The 25,051-nt window shown below is 42.0% G+C and overlaps 1 protein-coding gene across 5 annotated transcripts in view; it reads right to left on the minus strand.

Annotated features, from left to right (window-relative positions):
• LOC126478914 (uncharacterized) overlaps positions 1-25,051 on the minus strand; it is a 90,107-nt gene that overhangs the window by 51,922 nt on the left and 13,134 nt on the right. Inside the window, exons 1-3 of one of the 5 annotated variants that reach the window (XM_050103743.1) lie at positions 10,622-10,657; positions 6,990-7,337; positions 5,887-6,287 (exon numbers count right to left, since the gene is read on the minus strand). In XM_050103743.1, the coding sequence (XP_049959700.1) occupies positions 6,015-6,287; positions 6,990-7,337; positions 10,622-10,627 (627 nt within the window). In that variant the 5' untranslated portion in view covers positions 10,628-10,657 and the 3' untranslated portion in view covers positions 5,887-6,014. Of the gene's footprint in view, positions 1-5,886; positions 6,288-6,989; positions 7,338-10,621; positions 10,658-25,051 lie in introns of those variants that run through there. The other 4 variants (XM_050103744.1, XM_050103740.1, XM_050103745.1 and 1 more) reach the window with 4 other exon arrangements.

Below are 25,051 nucleotides of genomic sequence, written 5' to 3' on the forward strand. Positions count from 1 at the left end.
AGTCCATACAAATACCGGTTTGTCTCCATATGAGATAGTGTACGGGCGAAAAAATCCGTTATTGTTTGATTTAGTGAAACTTCAGAAAGGAAGGACCGGTGAATGTGTACGTCAATTCTCAAGGACAATTCGGGATGTTTGAAAACGGTTACAAAAGGTGAATACAAAGGCTTTGGAAAGGTAGGAAGACGCAGTGAAGTGGAAAGGAAGTATACCGCAGTGTAGAGTGAGACAATGGGTTATAGTGTCCAGCCCATATACACAAAAAGAGAAAAAGAAGGTATTGAGGGCCATACCAAATTGTTGAAACCACATCTCCCGTTAATGTTAGTCTTCAGTTGCCAACTAGAACAACTTTAGTACACATTGGGCAGTTACGGCCATTACAGAGTTGCGCGGATGTAATTCCAGGCGTGTCACAGGAAGGAAAGAGGAAGAAAGAGAGAGTGAAACGAGGTGTTAAGCACAGAGAAAACCAGGAAGATAGAGTACACCGTGAACTACCGTATGCTTTGCGATCCAGAAAGTAGTATAGTATTTGTAGTTTTTGTTGTTTTCTTGTACTGTGTGACTGGGTTTGCATAGTTGATTAGGCATTGTATTTTATATGTGTTTTTGGAGTATTGTGAGCCTGCTAGGGCTAGCAGTCCTTTTGAAGAGGGAGGAAGGGTAATGGTGATCCCTGTCCTCAGATCACTGAAAAGGGAAGTGTAGCGTCTGACGTATGTGGAGTGTTGTTTGGAGGAGAAATCAAACGCAGTTCTGGAGAAATAAATGCGTCAGAGTAAATTTTGTGGCAAAGCCGTAGTAAATATGGTTCAAATGGCTCTGAGCACTATGGGACTTAATATCTGTGGTCATCAGTCTCCTAGAACTTACCAGTACTTAAACCTAACTAACCTAAGGCCATCACACGCATCTATGCCCGAGGCAGGATTCGAACCTGCGACCGTAGTGGTCACGCGGTTCCAGACTGAAGCGCCTAGAACTTCACGGCCACACCAGCCGGCTAGTAAATATGTGTTGAGCGATGTCAGAGTCGCAAGATTTCCTGTTTAAGTTTTTAGTTATCGACAGTGGTGGGGCAGGAAATGCGTGTTTATTGCACCAGATCATATAATGTAAATTTAAGGATGAAAGTGGTCACACAATCGGTGTTGGATTTGGATCAAAACAGTAAATGTTGAAGGGAAATCTGTATATCTGCAAATATGGGACACGTGCACGGTGCAGCTATTTTTAGCCAGGGGGAAAGAAATAGACTGTGCAACGGACATCATGGACCAAAATTGAGCGTACAAAGGGTCGGGATGCATTGGATCTTCCCCACCTACGAGAATTTGGTAATAATAGCAAGTTGTTTTGAGCGGGGAGTATTTGTAGAAGCGCGACGTATAGAGCTCGAGGAGAGCGGAATTTTAATCAATGGATCTAAGTGTAACATAATAGGTTCAACCTTCCACCTACCAGCGTTCATTTCAGGAGTCACGTTATTGAATGGTACGCAGCCACAGCTCTACTGACCAAATCCTACTCTAGAGTTTTTGCCAAGTCAGAATCTGACCTTGTTAAATCAGACTTTAGAGCCAGACGCGTAAACCAATTCATTTTAGAGCAACAGGGGCACATATCAGCCGAACAGCTTGCGCAACATGTCGCACAGTATAGGGAAAGGCAATTGCAAACAACGATCATTGTGAGCACCTCTGTGCCAAGTGTCATCGCAGCCTTAACTTTGTTATCTGTTGTTTTCTTTCTGATCAGGCGGAGAGCTAAGTCCAAGAGGGAACCAAGGGTAGTCCGAGTCCCAGTGGATTGGATACCAAGGGCGTGAGACGAGTAGGTAAGTGGTTGATCGAGCAGTGGTATCACGTAAGAAATTTTTACGTTTAGTTTCAGATCATGGTTTTAAGGGGCACTAGACCACATTTAAGTTTTCCACTAGTAAGTAAATATGCCATGGGTGCCGACCCAAACAAGTTAAGAGCTAGTTAATGGTCGAACCCGGGGATTGGGTCTTTTCAAAGAGGGGAATAATGTAGTGGCACCAAAGTTCAAGATAGGAACGTTAGATTTGGTACAACATTTCTGAGTGCACTTTCCGCCCTGCTTTCCACACTTAGAGTGTTATGTGGCAAAGATAATGTCTGTGGAGATACATGTATTTCCTCTGTGCACTAAAGCGAGAAGGTATTTCAGTGCAGGATGCATTTTGCTTTTAAGTACAGAATTGGCGATAGGTTTAGTAAATTGCAGTCCGTCAGGTCACTATTATAAATCGGATGACCGAAAGTAGTTTCCTTCTATAAGACATTTAGGCCTACTATCGTTGATTCTGATGGATACTATGTTTCCCAAAAAATGCATATTCATTGTTCTCTTTTGACAGATGTGAGAACCACCGAGAAGTGCATAAAAAGAACTGGACAGAGGTAATAGGACTGCTCTACCTCTAAGTTCACCGAAGCTAACCAGCTACACTCCAGGATACTGAAGTTCTCATCGAGTTCCTGTAGAAACCTTACTTCGTATTCTAGAGAATCCGATTAGTCTGCCATTCTCCGCTACCTGTGACATATTGCTACTGACAATCCTTTCAGATTACCTATTCTGCATACTTATGCTGTCTTTGTACTGTATCTACCGACATACGATAGATTAAGGAATTCGCTGATGGTTTTGGAGGCAAAAGCTATGCGATTTTGTCAAGAAGTTCGTTACAGCTCAGCGTTTCTATTCCATACTCGCAACTCCCACATGATATGCACTCTAACACATCAAGGTGTAGTTTTCCATACGAGGCACCACCTGCATAGCGCACCACGTCGGTTAACGAATTAGTTGGCGACTACACCACCAAATGCAGCATCTAAACGCTCAATGGCGTTCTCTCCTGACAATAATCTACTACCCACGTCACCCAAAGTACCATTCTCGACTAGGTCCTTTCCAGTATAAACGGAAGGGAATATACTGATTAGCATTTACATATCTACAGACAGACTCTGTATCCCGCTGTGAACGACAAAGCAGAGGGTATCGAGCATTGTATTTCTATCTGTCGGGAAATTCATTACACTTAAACGACACATGCGTAGTCGACTGAGTACGGTATTTATATATAGTACGCAGATCTTTTCAATCCTGTTTAATATTTCGTCATAATCATGGATATCTATACTTTACAATAACGTAATAAGTGATTTAAAATCGTCTTCACTTGTTTCCTATTACCGTGTGTGGTTTAATTCTCACAACGCCTGCTTCTCTTGCTTTGTTGAACATTCGGTTGAACCGGTTCCTAACCGACGTAAGTACATCTATTACGTTCTTCAGCGAGTACTATTGTGCATCTTCATCCTTCCTAATCTTAGATTCATATTCATGACGCCATATTATATCACCAGTTACCTTCTCGGCCAGTGGTTGTTTGTGCGACTGATCAAGTGCGGTATTCCGCTGAATCATAATGGGGATTTAGCGTTGCATTCATGTGTTTCAACTATTTATCAAAATATCACTATTTAACAAAACCATCATACAAGTTAACCTAAATTTTTTTATTACCTTACTAACTACCATTCAATCATGACGAGATGTAGCACGGGAAGGAACATATCAAGGGTTTAGTTTTAGTTTGTTCCTCAACCATATTCTAGTATAGCGTTGTGGGTATCTGAATATGTTTTTCGATTAGATATATAGTTTGTTATCTGATTTTTGAGATGGACCTTCTACTACATCTACTTCTAAAACCACTGAAACAAGTTCTGTAACACACTGCAAAAATACAGACGGATTTATTTTTAATGGGAGCTTACTCCGTCCCCATAAGGTGCTCCTCTTTATGGTGTGAACTCATCTTACAAATTGCAAGTTGACATTGGTGCCACACACACTGGGACTTATCAGTCTACAGATAAAAGACATGTACACAAGAGAGTCTATCGTTGACGAGTTACAATACCCAAATATTTGAAATGCCGGTAGGTGAATAGTCATCATAATCAACGCTTGTGTAGCTACTGACCACGTCTTGCGAGTGAAACCTGATATTCAAAATTGAGTCGGTTCCATATGTGAATGTTTTCACTAGCTGGAAGAGCCGATTACCAATTTAAGCTAGTTTACGAAAAAAGATAAGAATTGAAGATGATGATTTCATCAAGAATATGCAGTTGTAGCCCAAAGATTGGTATAATGCAGTTCTTCAGTGTAACTTATCTGTACTGTTTACTATCCATATTTCATTTCTGTACAAACCTATATTCCAAATACTTCCAGAGAAGATTATCCCCGCCATTAAATTTTATATTTCATTATTAAAAGATCATTTACCAGACACACTTTGCTTGCCTTTGTCCGGAGTCTGTATCCTATCCACTTTAACACCACATTATTTTGCTAACGGAATAGTAAAGTTCATCTACCATTTTAGCATCTCATTTCCTAATGCATTCTGCAGCATCACTTGGTTCAGTTCCGCACACCTTGCTTAAGTTTTATTGATGTTCCCTATGTAATTTACTTTGAAGACAAAATTGATTCTGTTCAACTGATATTTCAAGGCCTTTGCCGTCTCTGACAACATTTCATTAATTGTGCCCCAACTAGAAGTTCCCTTTTGAAATTTCTCTGTGGTTTCTGTTACTACTTATCATCTACTCAGCTTTATTTGCTTCGACTAAGGTCTTCCATTACTCTGTCAAACTCTTCTCTCAGTATTGTACTTCCATCTTGCAATCTACTTCCTCTTTTGTTTCCATAATATTACCTTCGTGTTTTTATCTTTTATGCAGGTCTCCTATTTATTCGCTCCTTGCATTGCTTAGCGCTAGTTTGCCTTATGAGTTCTTAATATTGACACTACCGCTTCTCTTCGATGTGTAATTTTCATATATGTTGCATCAACGTACAGTTTACACCTCCTCTAGTTATTCCTTCTTTGCCACTTTGCACCTTTCTTACTTTTTAGACATATGTAGCCAATTGCGGTTGTTTCATTTACTACTTTTGTATATTTTCACCTATCGTCAACCAAAATGAGTATCTCATGTGTTATACACACATTACAAGTAATCCTTGCGTTTTATGTGCTTGACAATCGCCATGTATCAAAGCTACCAATTTACTTTAATTCCATCCCCTGTTTTATTCAATACTTGTCGAATGCTGCCTTGAAAATGAGCAACAACCATTTGTTATTTGCGTTATTGGGTCGCACCTACTTAATGATCTACATTTCCTTACTGTTCACAATGTAAACGTCATGGTGAGACTCAAGGTCTGATTTTGAAACTCTTTTCCACTTCAAAGTTTGATTTCATCTACTCTTTTCATTTTGCTACTTACCGAAATTTTCTCGTGTCTCCACGTGTAGAGCATTACATTATTTTTAAATAAAGTACTTTGGAGTTATTATATAGTACACTGCACTGTACTAAACCAGTTGGCTTTCCGATCCATTTCTTCCAGTTTGAACATGTTGTGCAAAATCTCCTTCTTTTCATTTTCTTACTACATAATTTCAGTCCCAGATGAAAATTACAGTTTTACACTTCATCAGAGGAATAACTAATTATCTGTTATTATTAATTTTTTACATTCTTCGTCGTAAAAAAATTGTTCTTACTTACAAAATAATATTTTTAGATGTTCCCATCAAATGGATGTATGAGTTGTTCTACATTGTCAGTTAACTAATCGTTGGTCTACACAGTTGGAGACACTGCACAGTGCCTTATTTGACTGGTATTATGTTACATTTGCAGCATGTAACAGCTGTAGTTACCATTACAGGACCATATTCCTTGGAAGGTAAAGCACTGATAACGGTTTATTAAACAAAAACTTTGCAGCTGGTAAAAAAATATTTAATATGGATTGCAGATCTTACAACAGTAATCAATAAAAAACGAAAATATGAAAAGAAGTATTGTAATCAAGCGATTTGTCTGACATGGTTATCATTTGAAAACGATGTCTTGTTGTTGAATTACAATACATGAAGAAGCCTAGTTGATGCGCACAAGCTCAGGTTGTTTGTAAGAGTAGATGGGAGCGCCGGCAGGATGCAGGTCCTGGTACTGGAAGCGCGCCAGGTAGCCGGGGGTGAGCGCCGGCTGCTGCAGGGCAGACAGTTCACTGGAGGCGGCGCGCTGCTGCTGGGGGGCGGGGGAGGCGGGGGCTGGACCGTGGGCGTAGGCGATGCGCTGCAGGCGGCCGTCTGGCTGCAACACGTAGTACACGCCGCTTTCCTCCGCCTCACGCAGCTCCGCCTTGCCGTACTGTGGGCAAAGGAAGCAACGTTATTGTAAGATGACAGGAAGAAGGGCCAAATGTACACTATATTCAAAACGTTGCCGTCCATAGCTGTTTGGCGATTATGTAGTGAATTTCAAGTTTGTTGAGTATTTCATTTCTGGCAAACACTTACAAAGAGGTCACTAACGGAAATGGCCTAGTATGAATAAAAGTCTACACCATGTTTTATTGAATTGTTATGATATGTTTCGACCGAAAGAGAAACAGGACTGTTGCCACGGTTATCATGAGGTGGTCTGCCACTGCGAGGAGGTACACCAGCTGAAAAGAGTGATATCGACAACCACGTATTTTAGTTTTAAATTTCAGTGTGTCCCTGTTCGACATGTACCACTCATATGAAACGTTATATTGGCTGCCTATTTCTACACCTACATTTACGTTTAGAGGCCCACTATCTTTTATCTTGTATTCACTATCCTTGTGTGAAACGTGCGTTGGAGGCAGCAGAATCGTTCAACAATCAAACACAAATGCTAACTATCTTAATGATATAAATCGTATTTCGCTCCGTAGAACGTCGTCTTACCTTTAGTGATCTCTAATTGAATTCGCGGAACATATTCATAATACTCCCATGTGGATCTGATGTAAATTTAACACAAAGTCGATTGCTGAAAATTTAATGCAGTTTGGTTACATTTCCCTAGTCCTAATATACTTACGTTGTAAGGAGCCTCAGTAGTGGTGGTGGCAGCCTCAGTGGTGGTGGGGGCGGACGTCGTGAACGTAGGCAGTTGGTAGGAGTCAGTGAGGCGGGAGAAGTCCTGTGCAGGAATGAAGAACTGTGGGCGGAAGCTGGCTGCAGAAAATCCAGAGGCTGGCTGCGGGGCCGCGAATGACGGCTGCGCCTGCGACTGGGCGAAGGCCTTTGGTTGCTGCTGCTGCTTCTGTTGCGCCTGGAGCCGCTGAGGCTGGCCCGGCAGCTGGCGGGAGGGCGCGCCGTAGCTGGTGGAGGGCGCTTCGCCCGCGGCCATCGCCGCCAGCGACGCCAAGGCGAATACCAGTAGGGCCTGCAAGAGGCGATGGTGAATAGGTATTGAGCAACTAGGACTTTTTTATAAGGGGTAGTCAAATGAAAACTTCTGTGGGGTCGCCCACATATTGCCAAGGTTGTTTCGACTATGCCGAAAACCCCTACACAATCTCTATAGAGTTCAGATGCCCCCCTCCTTCCCTAATGCCACTTACATACTTCTGAAGCCATGCAGAAAGACAACCGTATCTGTTAATCTGCTTAAGACATAGTGGTGCATGCCCAGGAACAGTTGTACTACCGTATGCAACTGTAACCAATTTTTCGTGAAGGCACTGACTGTTGTCTCACAGAGGGACAAATTTTTTAACAGTTACCGGGATTACTTTTCAAACAATAAAGAGTTTACTTTGTTTTTCGCTCCTGTCTCAGTTTCATTTGACTGCCCATTGTACAGATTAATATAAAACGGTACAGTGCTACATACTTCTTTTCCTAATGAGTACCTTATCTTGATTAGTGATTGGAGACCAATTTCTACAAGCGATTAAAATGGCCGAAAATGACTCATTTGCGGTTCATATTATTAATGTTTTTCTAGTGGCAGACATTTTGAAGGTTACTGCAATTACTCAAATATGCCTGTATGAAAATATCTTTCAGTGTTTTGGAAAAATTACAGATAACCCTTTTATGAGAGATTGGTTAGCACAGATTAGGTTGTTTGTCGCAACTATTCTACGCTAATCCTTGTGCTTATTGTTGATTCAACATCTTCAGTCCTAACATTGTTTTCATAAAAAATGTTTTATGTTAATTACACATTTAAACAGTTTTGTTTAAATATTACTGACGTATTGGTTCTTTTACACAGTTTTTACGTTTTCTTGAGCGCGGTTTGTGTATGTTCTCGTTCAAGGAAATTACTACATCTCTATACAATGATGCACCTGTATATAATGAAGAAACAAATGTGTTAAGTTCCAGAAGACAGCTTTTGTCGAATAAGGGTGAAAGAATACTAAATGTCAAGAAGCCACATGGTCATCGACACTAAGTTCGATTCGGGACTCTCACTGAAGACAGTTCTGCTCCAGTCAGTGACATTCCGTGGCGAAGACGTGTCTGGAGGCCTCCCAGATGGCCGTGGGATGCCAGCCTCTCACCCACCATACGTCCTGACAACCATGCGTGATGATATGACGTGTCATATCTTTCCGTATGAGGACTCCTTTGGTTGTCATCCACTGCAGCCTCATGCCACAGCGGTACGTTGACGATTTTCTACACACTGTTTTATTGGCCTTCTTGGCAAGCCATCACAGGATGTAATTTCAGCAAGATAATGCCAACCCGAAAACTGCGAGAGCTTCTACTTATTCTCTTGATGCTTGCCAAAGCTTGTCATGGCCACCATGGTCGCCAGATACCTCCCCACTTGAGAAGCATTATGGACAATGTTTTCCAGCTACCTCGGGATTCTGACGATCTAACGGGCCAATCCGACTGAACTGGCACGATATCCCTCAGGCTGACACCCAACAACTCTATAAATGACAAACAGAAAAACTGCTGGCAAAGAGGCCAGAAGAAAACTAACGTGTTGTTGATTTCTTCAAAAATTCATTAATTTTTTTTTCGGAAATTGTAACCATTTGTTCATTTGTTTTCCCTCCCATTCGGCAAATACTCCGTGGTGAGTCATTTTATTTTTATCTTTGTTTAAGAGTGTAAGACGTGACACAATACCAAAAGACTATGCCGAGAATCGTCTCAAGTGACACCGGAAAAATTACAGAAAAAGTTATTTGGTACGTCCGGGTAACTACTTTCTCCTTAGACTCTAAATGACGTAAGTCATCTCGCTTCTTCAGTGTTCTTGCTTTCACAAACAGTACCTGACTGGTCCTGCACTTCAACAGTTTATTGTAACACCCTTACGAAAATAGTCGTCGAGAAAAAGAAACATCTTCGCGTAACCTACTCCTCCCAGCCCACTGACAGATGGAATATGGTAAATATACATGCGATCACTACGAAGCACTGTTTCTGTTAAGACAAATGAATAGCCAAAGAGAGCTCTCATTATCTTGTACCCTCTATGAAAACTGTAAGCTAGTCAGAGATGAAGATTCATGTAGGTCACACCGATTTCCGCCTTTCCCCTCTCGGGACCAATCTCTTAAGTTACATTATGAACGTTCCACATGTTCCAACGGAACCGTTGATATTTTAAAGTGTGTGTGTAAAGAACGATCTCAGTTGCTTTTTAGCTCTTTCTTTTTCGTATCCTGCTTTTATGTGTCATTTGTGACATCATATAGTCGCAGACAATTATCATTCGATAAAGTTCGATATCGCATGTACGTACTGAAATAGTTCTGACATGTGCCAGAGAACTTCATAAATGCCTTACGGTGTCGATCAACGTGATAGGTGCTAAAAATTGAAGAATATTTTGAACAGCAGCTAAGATGGTAGTTTACATATAGTATAAAATTCATAAAATCTTTTTGTATAGAACTAATTACTAAAAATTGAAAATTAAGCACCATGAAATGTTTAGTGCAATGACTTACCTAAAAGTAAGAACTGAAGTAAATTAGAGGAACATTTGACACTCCTTTGGGTGATTCTATAACCACGTACAGCGAATAATATGGCGATTGAGAATTTGAAGTTCAAAGGTACATCAAATGTTTCACTACCCTATTTTATTACGTACTTTCAGACAAAATTTTTCGCAAAGCAATTGGTAACATTTTTAAATTTTCTGACTTTGTTTAGGCACTATGTTTTCTACAATGTGAAACGTACTGAATTTTGTACCTAATCCGAAGGATGCCTTTTTGAAAGGTAAATATAAGTCTGATGCAACTTTCGTGTGCAAAAGTACTATGCTTCGAAGAGTTGACATTTTCGTCACGACATTCACATAGCAAAAACCAACGAAACCAGCGGTTCGTATGTAGATACTTCAGTTTTATCTCAAATTACTAATCAAGTATTTCTTAATTACACTTTTTAGTTACAGATTTTCTTTTCTAGCCTCAAGCTCGTCGATTTCATACCTTTTTTGTCCATTTCCCACTTGTCGTTTGGCTACGAAAATTCTGAAATGTCCATTGTATAGATTCTAGGTTGTCTTCTTGTCACACCGTTCATGCATTTGACCAAAAGGTCCAAGAGACAAATGTCAATCATTACAAAGAAGAGATTACGAGTATGCCCGTCGACGAGGAGGCCGTTACAGGCAGGCGTAGATCCGAAGAAGACAACTCCAGTGGTGGGAAACGATAATCGCCGAGGCAGGCAACTCACCTGCATGGCTGCTCGATGCACCTGTTGCGTCTGCTGGACTGGACGAATGTGGTGCCGGAGAGCAGCGCGGGGTGGTTTTTATACAGAGCGGAGCTACTTGGCGGCTTTGCCAACATGACGTCGCAGGTGAGCTCCCCGTTCGCGTCCGTCAGCGGTGAGTTGCGCGACCACGGGTCACGGCCGCGATGCCCCACCCACCTCGTTACCTCACGCTCTCTCTCTTGGCCGTGCTGCACATCAATACTGTTGCTTGCACCTCACTGAGTGGTAGCACTCCAGGCGTCTACATTGGTTCTGGTACTAACATTTCTGTTATGAGGCTTATCACTGTCAGAATGTGCTCGTGTGCAAACTTGGATGCAGTCTTTCCCCCCTACTGTACAATCTGTACATCGAAGGAGCAATGTCGGAAATAAATGAAAGTTTTAAGTGTGAGATTAAAATTAAGAGTCAAAGAATATCAATTACAACATTCGCTGATGATATTGCTGCCCTCAGTGAAAGTGGTAATGAATTGCGGTATCTGCCGTATGGAATGAAATAACTAATGCGTACAAAATACGGTCTGAGAGTTAACAGAAGGCAGGCGATACTAACCAAAAGCAGCAGTTAAGGATATCTGCTAACTAGGCAGCAAAATAACCTGTGACGGGCAGACGAAGGGGGACATAAATTGCAGACTAGCACTGGCAAAAATGGCATTCCTGGCCAAGAGGAATTTGCTAGTATCAAACACAGGCCTTAATTTAGGGAAAAAAATTTCTGAGAATGCACGTCTGGAGCACAGCATTGTATTGCAGTGAGACATGAACAGTGGGAAAACCGAAACAGAAAAGAATAAAAGCATTCGAGTTTTTGTGACAGTTGAAAATTAGGTGAACTGATAAGGTAAGGAATGAGGAGGTTCTGCGCAAGATCCGTGAAGAAAGGAATATATGGAAAACACTGACAAGAAGAAGGGATATGATGATAAGACATCTCTTCAGACATCAGGGAGCTGAAGGGGGTGTAAACTGCAGGGCACTACATCCAGCAAATAGTAGAGGACATAGGGTGGAAGTACTACTTTGAGATGAGAAAATCGTGGCGGGCTGCATCAAACCAATCACAAAAAAAGCAAGTGGGAAAACGGTCTTAACCTGCAATGTAAACATTATTTGTCTCTAGATCGCGACTTTATGAAATGACATCACTTGTTTCGATTATGGCCGCAAACATCTTCAGATGGTAAAATATCGTTACACAATGCAACATGTCCCATGTCGTAAGATCAAGTACTGAGTCATAATAACAGCATTCCATAAACTCGCGATCTAGACAAATAAAAATTGACAATACTTATTCTATAACCTCAACGTAAAAGATATTTGAGTTCAACGTCACGACGATGACTATTCACGGAAATCAGTTTATATGTTAAAGAGGGTGGCGTACCACCAACGAGAATCAAGTGTCTTACTTATTGTAATAATTCCCTCAGTGTCTCATTAGCATATTAGCGTATTGCAGTCTAGGTACACAAAAGAAACGTTGTTGTCAGGTCTGAATATAACTGAATTGTTAGTTTTGTAAATCGTAGTAGAAAAATACTAACAAGAGTTCATTAAAGACGATCTAAACATTGGTACGGAACTACCTCTGGGAAGTTGAGTGAGAGTTCGGGAGAAGTGTAGAAACACCGAAGGCAATGCTCGCACAATGACGTATATTGGATGACAGGTTAAATGAAGGCAACCGTACCCTCGCAATATATGTGCACTTAGAGTGGACTTTAGGCAGTATTGACTGGAATGCACTCCTTGAAATTGTAAAGAGAATGGGTAATAAGAAGAGAGCGGAAATTTATCTACAACATGTACAGAATCAAACTGCAGTTATACGATTTCTAGATAATGAAATGGAAGCAATAACTGATAAGTGAGTGTGACAACGTTTTAGCCGGTCAGTGATATTCATTCAGTACGCTGAGATAGATGCTAAGGAAACTAAGATCAAATTAGGAAAGGGAATTAAAATTTGGTAAGAGGAAACTAAATTTTTGCAGTTGTTGAAGACATTGTGCTTCTGAAAGAGACTGCAAAAGGCTGGAAATATCAATTGAACGAATTGAATAAAATATTGAAAAGTAGTTATCTACAAAAGTAATAAAAGTGTGAAAGATTGTTTCTGAATTATGTCAGGCGATGCCGGCGGAATTTGTTTAGTAAATGAGGCACTGAAAGTAGTAAATGGGTTTTGTCTTTTAAGCACCAAGGTAAATTATGATGATCAAATTATACAGAATGTAAAATGCAGAGGGCTGAAGTATAAATGACATCAAATCCAGACTGACAGAAGAAAGAAAATCGTACCTGAAAAAGAGGAAGTTGTTCAAATCGAATGTAAAAATCAATTTTTATAATTCATTTTTTATGTTATTTGTTTCGATTATAGCTTTTTCCGGAATAAATTAGATTACGAAACAGTCCACACAAGTTATGAAGAGAAGCTTTTGAAATATGTTGCTGCCGGAGACTACATAAAAATCGTTTTGTGGAATAAATACTAATACATCAAAGATTCGTGACATAGTAGTCTTTGGTGGCATAGTAATTTTGAATGAAGACCAAGATAGACTGGAACGTTTTTTTTTTGTTTTTTATCTGTCAGCTCCCACCCTCCTAATTTGTTCCTATCGATAAAAACGACAAGTGCAAAATTTTAACTATCAGATTACTACAAGACGACCCTCCTCATACATGAAATTTCGAATGCTTTTTGTGAGAATTTTATTATATTTTCTCATGATCATTAGTTAATAAAATTTTGTTGTCGCAGATACTTATTTTTAATAACCCTGTTTAAGACTTTAATCCTAGTATACAGCCTGAGTCACTAACTATTACCACCAAGAATAACTGTGAAAACATGATAGTAGCTGAAAAGTAAGGCAAAAACTGCATGGGATAACGGGGTCCTTAATACAATGATTTTTTGTTGCTAGCTGGTGTGGCTTCAGAGATATGAAGGTCAACTTAGTTTCTCTCTAAATGGGATGCTGTAGTTTGGTACTTATTTTCTGATAGCCGTTATCAAGACGAATCCAATGATGTGTACAGTAAAGTCTTTGAAGGTCAGCGAAGGTTGCAAAGGTGGCATGGACGTCCATTTACAGGACGTGTTCCAAGTGAGGACCATTGGTATCAATGCAGTGCTGCAGTATTTTTTATTATGGATTGAGTGGTATTCCTTATCACATCGGCACTTATCGAAGCTCATGCTCTGACAATTCTCTCTCGCGTATCATCAAGTGTAGTTGGAACGTCTTTATGAACAACGTCCTTTACGAATCCCCACAAGAAAAAATCCAGAGGCGGCAGGTCTTGCGAACGAACCGGCCACGACACATCTCCTCCACCTCCAATTCAACGATTTGGGAATTATCTCTGCAGTTTATTCGACCGTAGCAGCAGCGGGGTTCCACACTGAAGCGCCTAGAACCGCTCGGCCACGGCGGCCGGTCATTAAGATTTCCTTCGATGAGATAGGGGCCTATAGTTCTGTCCTCCAGAATCCCACTTCATCCAATCACCGACTACGGTTTTTGGTTTGCAACTTGAAGCAGCCAACATGGATTTTCGGTAGCCCAATAATGCATGTTATGCAAATTAACATTTCAGTTGTTCGTGAATGTAGCATCGTCAATAAATAAAATCAAGTTAATAAATGTCCCATCCCTCTGAATCTGAAATTGCGCCCGTATTCAATGAGACGCATGCAGTGCGTACCAGTTAATTCTTGCTGGAGACTGACAAGGTAAGGATGAAATTTATGGTGATGCAGAACACGAACAACACTACACTGGTTCATGCAGACTCCCTTGCGATATGACGCGAACTAACACAAGGATCTCGAACCACAGTGGCAAGAGTACCAATTTCCATTTCTTCGTTATTAACTTCCCTTTGCTGGATATGTTTCCGATGCGTTAAAGTTCCAGTTGTTCTCAATTTATCATACACGTATTTTCAGAATATAAGTCTATAGCTCTCACTGAATTTCGTTTGCCGCTGAGGTAACACCGGTTCATGTCAAATTACCGAAGTTAATCGCTGTCGTTAAGCGCTGTCGGGCTGGGCTAATTCTTGGATGGGTGATCATCCGGTGCGCCCAGCCCTGTTGGCAAGCGGGTTGCACTCAGCCCTTGTGAGGTAAACTGAGGAGCTACTTGATTGAGAAGTAGCGGCTCGGGTCTCGTAAATTGACAAACGGCCGGGAGAGAGATGTTCTGACCACATGACCTTCCATATCCGCGTGCGGTGACGCCTGTAGTCTAAGGATGACACGGGGGCCGTTCGGTACCTTTAGGCCTTCATGCCTTATTTGGGCAGACTTTTAGTTTCATTCTCCGTAAATGAGAAACATATCGACTTGTTCTTCGAAGGAATACATCATTCAAATTCGCTATATTCGCCGATACTAGTCTCATCGTTCCTATTACTATTGTATTGCGAAATCTTCGAATGGTGTTTACCTGTCAATGACAGGTGATGGATACGCCGTATTTGGCGAATATTTACTATTTTCCCGATATTCGAGGGAGAATTGTCGGAGAATGTGCTTTGATAAGTGCCGAAGTGATAAGGAATACCACTCAATCTATGATAATAAGATCGCAGCACTTCATTGACACCGATGTCATCACTTCGAACACCTTCTGTAAATGGACGTTCATGCAACATTTGCGACCTTCATTGACCCTCAAAGACCTTACTGTTACACATCATGGGGACGTCTCGATAGACGGTATCATAAATTAAGTACCAAACTATAGCATCCCATTTAAAAAAAGAAAGTTGACCTTCACATTTCTGACACGACACCACCTAGCAACAAAAAACCAACGTGATATTACGGCCCTCGTTGTCCATTGTAACATTTGTCCCACAAGCTTTTCAGCTACTATCATACTTTCAGAGTTATTGTAAGTGGCAATAGTTAGTGGCTCACCCTATATAGTAACATTCAATCATAATATATAATAATATATATAGTAAACATCATTCAATATCATGAAGGCATAGAAGTGTTAGTAGTGAGGACAGGAAAAATTCCTGTGTTTTGATTCAGCAAATATCACCAAGAGTAGAAAGAGCAGCGGTAACATAGTTCACGGTACTTGTCAGTTTTCTACTCATGCCTCTCTGGTGTCTTGACAGGCGTCACGACTGGGGTTCACATATCAATAGACGCTGTAGACGCTTTTGGGCAGAAACAGAAAGCCTGGTTATATACCGAACTTCTTCTCAACGTCTCAGAAAAAGTTTATATATTCGAAACAGGCACAAATTCTCAACTTGCCACTTAACTGTTGCCAAGTTACTAGGATGGGAAGATGGTCCCAGCGCTCAAAGACGACAAAAAAGATGATAGGATGGCAGTATTACGAACCTTCCAGGGGGAGTCTCTTAATTCCCAAAATCGTCTGTAGGTGTTAAATGATGACTGTCAATCAGGGATTAGGGAAGTGGGCTATAGCTGTAAAAATTCATTAACTTTTCAATGATACCTCAGCAAGCAGTACAGGTCGAGTTAATGGCTGTTGTACAAATCTGGAAGAGCTACTCGGTCATTACCTGTTGTATCTCAGTGTCCGTCATCACATTTCTGAAATGCTCCTTCAGACCTATTTCGATTCACTGATGGGGTATCTTCTGGCCTGGACATGGGATTTATCCAGATATATAGAATATCTCAGTCGAAACTCGTTAAGAACTCTTACATGAACAGCAGCAGCGGAGTATGTCTATTATTCTCGGAAACACTTCGCTCTCGGCTTCAGGCTGTGATGGCTTCGGTTACACAGCTTGAGGCTGCACTAGATGGGCACCACTGTTGTGGGCCGGCCGTCGGGATCCAACGGACGGTCCTCACCGGTGGCCAACCCAGTTACTACTAGCTCTGAGGGTGATTCCTCACCTGTGGTCAAGTGGGAGGTCGCCCCAGGGCTAAGCAGGTGGCTAAATAATTCCCAGTCGGCCGTACATAAGGCCTCCCTTATTGGTCTGACAAACAGGTACGAGGTGCTGTCTGTGGCTGACACTGTCGCTGAGCCAGATGCTGTCACCTGTCCTGTATCAGAGGAAACCACTCAGCTCGCAAGATCCGGGCAATCGCGGAGGGTGGGATTATTGGTAGTTGGGAGCTCCAACGTTAGGCGCGTTATGGGGCCCCTTAGGGACTTGGCTGACAAGAAGGGTAAAAAATCCAATGTGCACTCCGTGTGCATACCGGGTGGAGTCATTCCAGATGTGGAAAGGGTCCTCCCAGATGCCATGTAGAACACAGGGTGCAGCCAACTGCAGGTGGTAGCTCACGTTGGTAACAATGATATGTGTCACTTTGGATCAGAGGAGATTCTCTCTGGTTTCGAGCGGCTAACAGAAGTAGTAAAGGCTGCCAGTCTTGCTTGCAAGATGAAAGCAGAGGTGACCATTTGCAGCCGTCCTGAGTGGCCGTGCGGTTCTAGGCGCTACGGTCGCCGGTCGAATCCTGCCTCGGGAATGGATGTGTGTGATGTCCTTAGGTTTAATTAGGTCTATGTTCTAGGTGACTGACGACCTCAGAAGTTAAGTCGCATAGCGCTCAGTGCTATTTGAACCATTTGAACCAGACCATTTGCACCATAGTCGACAGGACCGATTCCGGACCTCTGGTACATAGCCGAGTGGAGGGTCTGAATCAGAGGCTCAGACGGTTCTGCGACCGTGTAGGCTGCAGATTCCTCGACCTGCGCCAAAGGGTGGTTGGGGTTCGGAGGCGGCTACACGGGTATAAGGGGCTGTGTGGCATGGACTGGGCGGTTTTTTAGATTAGCGGGTCTCGGGAAAACACAAGTAGGGCTTCAGTCACAAAGGGTGCAGGCTGAACACAGGAAAAACGTAGATACAGGAACCATTGGTATAACAGTTGTAAATTGTCGTAGCTGTGTTGGGAAAGTACCAGAGCTCCGGGCGGTAATAGAAAGCACTGATGCTGATCGTTATAGGCACTGAAAGCTGGCTAAAACCGGATATAAGCTCAGTCAAATTTTTGCGAAGAACGTAACGGTGTTTCGAAAGTATAGGCTAAACACTATTGGCGGAGGCGTGTTTGTTGCTGTCAGAAGCTGATATTTCTTGTGAGTCATTGTCGGCAACCGGAATAAGTTAAAAAGTGGGTCCTTTTACCGACCTCCCAATTCAGATGATACATTTGATAAAAGGTTCAAAGAAAACTTGAATTTGATTTGAAACACGTACCGGAATCGTAGGATAATAGTTGGTGGAGACTTTAATTTACCCTCGATATGTTGGCGAAAATACATGTTTAATTCCGGAGATACGCATAAATTATCATCCGAAATTGTTTTAAACGCTTTCGCTGAAAATTATCACGAGCAGATAGTTCATGTGCCCACGCGAATAGTAACGGTTGTGAAAACACACTTGAACTCTTAGCAACAAATAATCCTGAGTTAATAACGAGCATTAAAACCGACTCAGGGATCAGTGAACACAGGGCTGTCGTAGCAAGAGTGAATATTGTAATCCCCAAATTCTCGAAAATTAGCGAAAAATATACGTATTACAAAAAGCAAATAAAAATTCACTTGACACCTTCCTGAGAGACAATCTCCACTCATTCCAAATTAATAATTTAGGTGTAGACCAGATGTGGATTGAATTCAAAGAAATAATATCATCAGCTATTGAGAGTTTATACCAAATAAATTAACAAACCACGGTACAAACCTTGGTACACAAAACGGTTTAGAAGACTGCTTCAGAAACAACGAAACCAACATGTCAAATTTAAACAGACGCAAAATCCCCAAGATTGGTGAACTTTTACAGAAGCTCGAAATTTAGCGCGGACTTCAATGCGAGATGCTTATAACAGATCCCACAACGAAACTTTGTCAGGAAACCTGGCAGAAAATCCAAAGCGATTCTGGTCTTATGGGAAGTATGTTAGCGGCAAGAAACAATCAATACCTTTTCTGCACGATAGCAATGGAGATACCATCGAAAACAGTGCTGCCAAAGCTGAGTTACTAAAAACAGCCTTCGAAAATGCTTTGACAAAAGAAGACGAAGCAAATATTCCAGAATTGGAATCGAGAAAAGCTGCCCATGAGTAACGTAGAAGTAAATATCCTCGGAATGCTGAAGCAACTTAATTCACTTAATAAAAGCAAGTCTTCTGGTCCTGACTGTATACCAATTAGGTTCCTTTCGGAGTATGCTGGTGCATTATCTCCATACTTAACAATAATATACTACCGTTCGCTCGACGAAAGATCCGTACCCAAAGACTGGAAAGTTCCACAGGTCACACCACTATTCAAGAAAGGTAGTAGGAGTAGTACGCTAAATTACAGCCCATATCGTTAACGTCGATATGCAGCAGGATTTTAGAACATATATTGTGTTCGAACATAATGAATTACCTCGAAGAAAACGGTCTACTGACACACAGTCAACATGTGTTTAGAAAGCATCGTTCTTGTGAAACACAAATAGCTCTTTAATCACATGAAGTGCTGAGTGATATTGACAAGGGATTTCAGATGGATTGCGTATTTCTGGATTTGCGGCAGGCTTTTGACACTGTGCCACACAAGCGGCTCGTAGTGAAATTGCGTGCTTATGGAGTAACGTGTCAGCTATGTGACTGGATCTGTGATTTCCTGTCAGAGAGGTCACAGTTCGTTGTAATTGACCGAAAGTCATCGTGTAAAATATATGTGATTTCTGGCGTTCCCCAAGGTAGTGTTATAGGCCCTTTGCTGTTCCTTATATATATAAACGATTTGGGAGACAAACTGAGCAGCCGTCTTCGGTTGTTTGCAGATGACAGTGTCATTTATCGACTAGTAAAGTCATCAGAAGATCAAAACAAACTGCAAAACGATTTAGAAGAAATATCGGAATAGTGCTAAAAGTGGCAGTTGACCTTAAATAACGAAAAGTGTGCGGTCATCCACATGAGTGCTAAAAGGAACGCGTTAAACTTCGCTTACAACAATACAATACTTGTGACGAGGGCCTCCCGTCCGGTAGACCACTCGCCTGGTGCAAGTCTTTCGATTTGGCGCCACTTCGGCGACTTGTGCGTCGATGGGGATGAGATGGTGATGGTTAGGACAACACAACACCCAGTCCCTGAGCGGAGAAACAGTGTGAGGTTACCCACATGAGTGCTAAAAAGAACGCGTTAAACTTCGGTCCCGCTTCCCGCGCCCGGGTTCCCGGGTTCGATTCTCGGCGGGGTCAGGGATTTTCCCTGCCTCGTGATGACTGGGTGTTGTGTGATGTCGTTAGGTTAGTTAGGTTTAAGTACTTCTAAGTTCTAGGGGACTGATGACCATAGATGTTAAGTCCCATAGTGCTCAGAGCCATTTGAACCAGCCAAACTTCGGTTACACTATAAATCAGTCTAATCCAAAAGCCGTAAATTCAACAATATACCTAGGTACTACAATTACGAATAGTTTAAATTGGAAGGAACACATAGAAAATCTTATGGGGAAGGCTAACCAAAGGCTTCATTTTATTGGCAGGACACTTACAAAATGTAACTTACCTATTAAGGAGACTGAATACACTTCGCTTGACCGTCCTCTTTTAGAACAATGTTGCGCGGTGTGGGATCCTTACAAGGCAGGGCTGACTGTGTACATCGAAAAAGTTCAAAGAAAGGCAGCACGATTTGCATTATCGCGAAATATGGGAGAGAATGTCAGAGAAATGATACAGGATTTAAGATGTACATAATTAAAAGAAAGTCGTTTTTCATTGCGACGGAATCTTCTCACGAAATTCCAATCACCAACTTTCTCCTCCGAATGCGAAAATATTTTGTTGAGACCGACTTACATAGGGAGGAACGATCACCAACAGAAAATAAGGGAAGTTAGAGCTCGTACGGAAAGATAGAGGAGTTCATGCTCCCCACGCGCTGTACGAGATTGGAATAATAGAGATTTGTGAAGGTGGTTCGATGAACCCTCTGCCAGGCACTTAAATGTGATTTGCAGAGTATCCATGTAGATGTCTAGATGTAGAACCGCGAAATGACTAGCGAGAACTGCTGCAATTAACGATGATCTTTCTTGGCGGCATTGCAAAGACTGGGATGTCGCATCACATCACCGGAGCTGTAACTGATTCTAGGAAAAGGCCATGTAATAAATTGTCAGGATACTTTTCCAGGAATTAGTAAGGATACAGAAGGAAAATTTTCAAATCGCTTCTGGTACTTAGCTACAGATACTGTGGATATGGTTTTGTTGATAGTGGCCTAACGAATGTCAAGGCAAGTGTAACTCAATTTATGTTGGAATTAGATAAAGGAGAAATATAGGAAGGAAAAGAATATAGTGAAAAATGTACATCATAGACATAAATGATCTATTTTCTTTTACTAATGTTGACTTTACCCCATTTGTAAAACGTGTAACTAAAACTTGCTTCTTGAGGATTTCTGTCATTACCGATTTCCTCTGACAAAGACGTATCAAGATGGGGAGGTAACTCTCATTACAAAAGTGATATTAAAACTTTAGGCGATTGTTGTAATAAATGATGCAGAAAATCATGTGAGATTCATTCTGGGCAATATCAGTCATAGCACGAAGTGTGGAAGGAATGAGGGAAGGCATAGCAGGGTTTAGCGTCCGAACGGCAACAAGATCATTAGAGACCGAATTGAAACTCGTTACTTTCCAAGGACTTATCCTGATATTCGACCTAAATGCCCCCTAGACAGTCAATAATATTGCACACTACTTCCTGATCAGCAACAGTACTGAACGTGTAGGTGACAGATGGAGAGTTAGTGCAGTTATACTGAGAAACTAAAACAGTTTGGAAATACATCAGGCCGGCAGCAAATGTAATACCGCGCAGTTGACAAATCCTTGGTAGTGACTCACGTGCTACACGTACCAAGGAGGTTAGGTTCGTTGATTGTACGTGAATAATGAGTTCAGAACATGGCGAAAGACTATTACTATTAGCGTGCATCGCAATGTAGAACTGTGTAATGTTACGCCGTGTGAGTACAAGAACTCAAGTGTGAAGTAGAATGAATCGTATGTTTTGTTCCTCAGAAAGTAAAGGAAAGGCTACGAATGCAAATGTTTTTAAAAAAATTATTTACGCCAAAGTTATTAATTAATTGAATTCATGGATATCTATCTCAGTGCATACATTTATTACCCAAATATAATGCACGTACTCTTGTGTGAAACATTTCCATAACAATGCCTCATACACTGTAAGGTGAGAGTGCACTTGTAAATAAAATGTCTTTGAAAGAACTGCCGCCAGAAAGTATCATAGAGAAATAAATAATTGTTGACTTGGCAGAAGTGCATCTTGTAGTCTATAAATTTGTTTTTTGCTAGTCGGGTTATGGATATACTTAAAAAATTATTGTTGGGGGAGAGAGTGAGTTATTAATTGCCTATGGGATCAGCAATGTATCAGGAAAACTACTTCCAGTAATGTGCCAAATCTTGGAACTTCAACATCCAATTTGTTTTCGCTGATGCTGTTCTGCTGACACTATATTATTTAATCACAATTTAACTGTTTTCGTTTTAATCAGTACATCTGATGCCAACTATACAGCAGCAATCCCAAAGAATTTTGTATACTAATTTCCAATAATTTTTACTTGTTATAATCCTTTATTTTTAGGTGATGGGTCTGTGTACTGAGCTATATTTCTAAATTTAATATACGTGGATTACAACGATGGTGCACATCAGCAGGACAAGTCAAGCTAACAAGCTATTCGTTTGTGCACTCCCAATACAATTAGCACTATATACAAATCATCGGTACGAATTTAACATGCTGTAGCTGCACCACAGTTAAAGATAGGAAAGTTAGATTTGGTGCAACATTTCTGAACGCCCAAGTTGCATCCATGCGCGAGTCTGTTGACAGTAAATTATGCTGACCATCGGCTGCAAAGTAGAATGGAGGCCACAGGGCCGTCGAACCACTAAAAAGCATAAACGCAGCGGTTTGCACAAGTTACAGGCAGAACGGCCCACTGGAGCAACTTAGGTGTGGTGAGTACATGACTTGGAGCACCATGTTAGCAAAAAAGGGCGCACAGCCAAGTATAAATAGGTGATAACGAGAGTGATTCAAGTGTGGCAGCTCTCCTGGACGACGGGGCGTGTCACACCACCAGCTACACGCAGCAGCAGATAGGTCGAAAGAGTTCCAGTCCACATTGGGTCGCTGGTTCGATCCTCTGAGATCGACACGGTGTCTGTCCATAGACAGCCAGCCAGCGGCGGACAACTCTTTTTCTCATTACAATGGGCAGTCGTCTTGTCTCCCAATGCACACTGGAGACACCCCGAGGCGAGTGCCACAGATTCGTTCGCCGGATCCCAGGCGTTTGTGGTCGCAAAAATCCCAGCTTCGCCAGCGAGGAAGACCACAGCAGGCCGCTAGGTGGCTCCCAGCGAAACAGCGCTGAGTAAACAGGGAAGAAGACGGCAGAGTTAGCTGCCGGTGCAACCCTGACGATGCGGCCCTACAAGGCCAACACATAGCAGGACGTTGCACTGGGTCGCTGGGGGCTCAGCATTGCAGGACCCTGAAACGTGGACCGAGTTGAATGGGGCACTGTAGTGGAAACAAATAAATCATTTGTAAATCTTGAATGTGTCTTAAAACAGTGGCTTCAACCTCTTCCCACTACATTTGGTCATCCTGATACATTCGGTGGCAGAAGTCACCACTACATTTGGTGTCAGAATAGCGGACATCGTCTGTGCAGTACAACGTTTGAGCCCACCACCTATATTACGGTCACAAGATGTGGTGAGTTTTGAACAGTTTTCTTTTGAGTATTGGACGTTTTTTTTCCTTTTTGTGTTTTGAGTATGTTCTTCAGGAACCACATTGTAGATGTTTTGCATAGGCGTATATTTAATTTTTTTGTCAGAATAAGTGTCAGAGAATTTGGGACAGTCAGATTTATTATTGTATTCATCTGGGTATGATGATACTGAGGTGTGTGGAGTTGGGTTATCATTGTACTTACATGTTTCGTTTCCAAGCTAACTAGGAGTGAAAGCAACACAATGGGAGAGGCAAGGTCGCAAGCTGTGTCGGAACCAGAAGTGGTGCGGATTTTGATGGAAATGTTAGCAAATTTGACAGCGGACAGTATGCAGTTGAGAAGTGAATTAACATCTAGAAGGGAGAGGGAAACCGCACCTGATATGTCGTTGTTGCCTAGGGTGCAGGAGATTGATAAAGGTGCCACGAGTTTGATTATTCTGTTTTCTGGCAAGGCGTTTGAGGATGTGTGTTCGTTTGTGGAGGACTTGGACATTTCAGCTTTGTTTAATGGTTGGTCTGATAAAAGATATAAAAGAGCGTATGGCACTGGTGGCCGGGAGACCCCTCGTGTGGCGGTTCGCCTGGCCCTCCAAAAGTTCTTCAACGCGAGGGAATGACATTGAAACGATGATGAAAGACACACAACACCCAGTCATCTCGAAGCAGAGAAAATCGCTGACCCCGCCGGGAATCGAACCCAGGCCCCCGTGCGCGGGAAGCGAGAACGCTACCGCAAGACCACGAGCCGCGAACGTTCGTCTTATGAACAGTTGTTACAATTAGCCAAGGTTTGATTAATGGCTCAAGCGAAGACACATGTAAAGTGTTCTGAGGCCTTAAGGAAGGTAGGACAGATTAAGCAATTGAAATGGCTCTGAGCACTTTGAGAGTCAATATCTGTGGTCATCAGTTCCCTAGAACTTAGAACTACTTAAACCTAACGAACCTAAGGACATCACACACATCCATGCCCGAGGCAGGATTCGAACCTGCGACCGTAGCAGTCGCGCGGTTCCGGACTGCGTGCCTAGAACCGCTAGACCACCGCGGCCGGCAAGCAATTGAAGGAGGGGTTTTTACAACAGTACAAGAAACACAATATCACTCAGTACTTTAGCGAGAGGTTGAGCATATATGGCGAAAAGTGCCTGAAGGGAATCTGAAAGATTTGTATTCGCCCATTCAGCAGGCAATTCAGTGAGAGGAAACAGATGTTGCAACAGGGGTATGCAAGAGGCAAAGAGCGTTTACAGCAGGTGTGAAATGTTTTTAAGTGTGGTCATACGGGAAATGTGGAGAGGCACTATACACAGTCACCAAGGAATAGAGGAAGGTGGGGGGGGGGGTGGAAACAGCAGCGTGGTGGATGGAGAATTAGAGCCAGGAGAGGTGGACAAGCGTTAAACAGCCGAGGGGGTCCAAGACCCACCTAAGGGAGTTACCATTTAATTTCAGTGCTACGAATACGTATGCACAGGTGGAATGTTGAGTGGTAGGATCCATAGGAACTAAAAAGTTTAAGATTTTGTTGGAC

Source organism: Schistocerca serialis, chromosome 1 (genome assembly GCF_023864345.2).
Source record: "Schistocerca serialis cubense isolate TAMUIC-IGC-003099 chromosome 1, iqSchSeri2.2, whole genome shotgun sequence".
NCBI lineage: Eukaryota > Metazoa > Arthropoda > Insecta > Orthoptera > Acrididae > Schistocerca > Schistocerca serialis.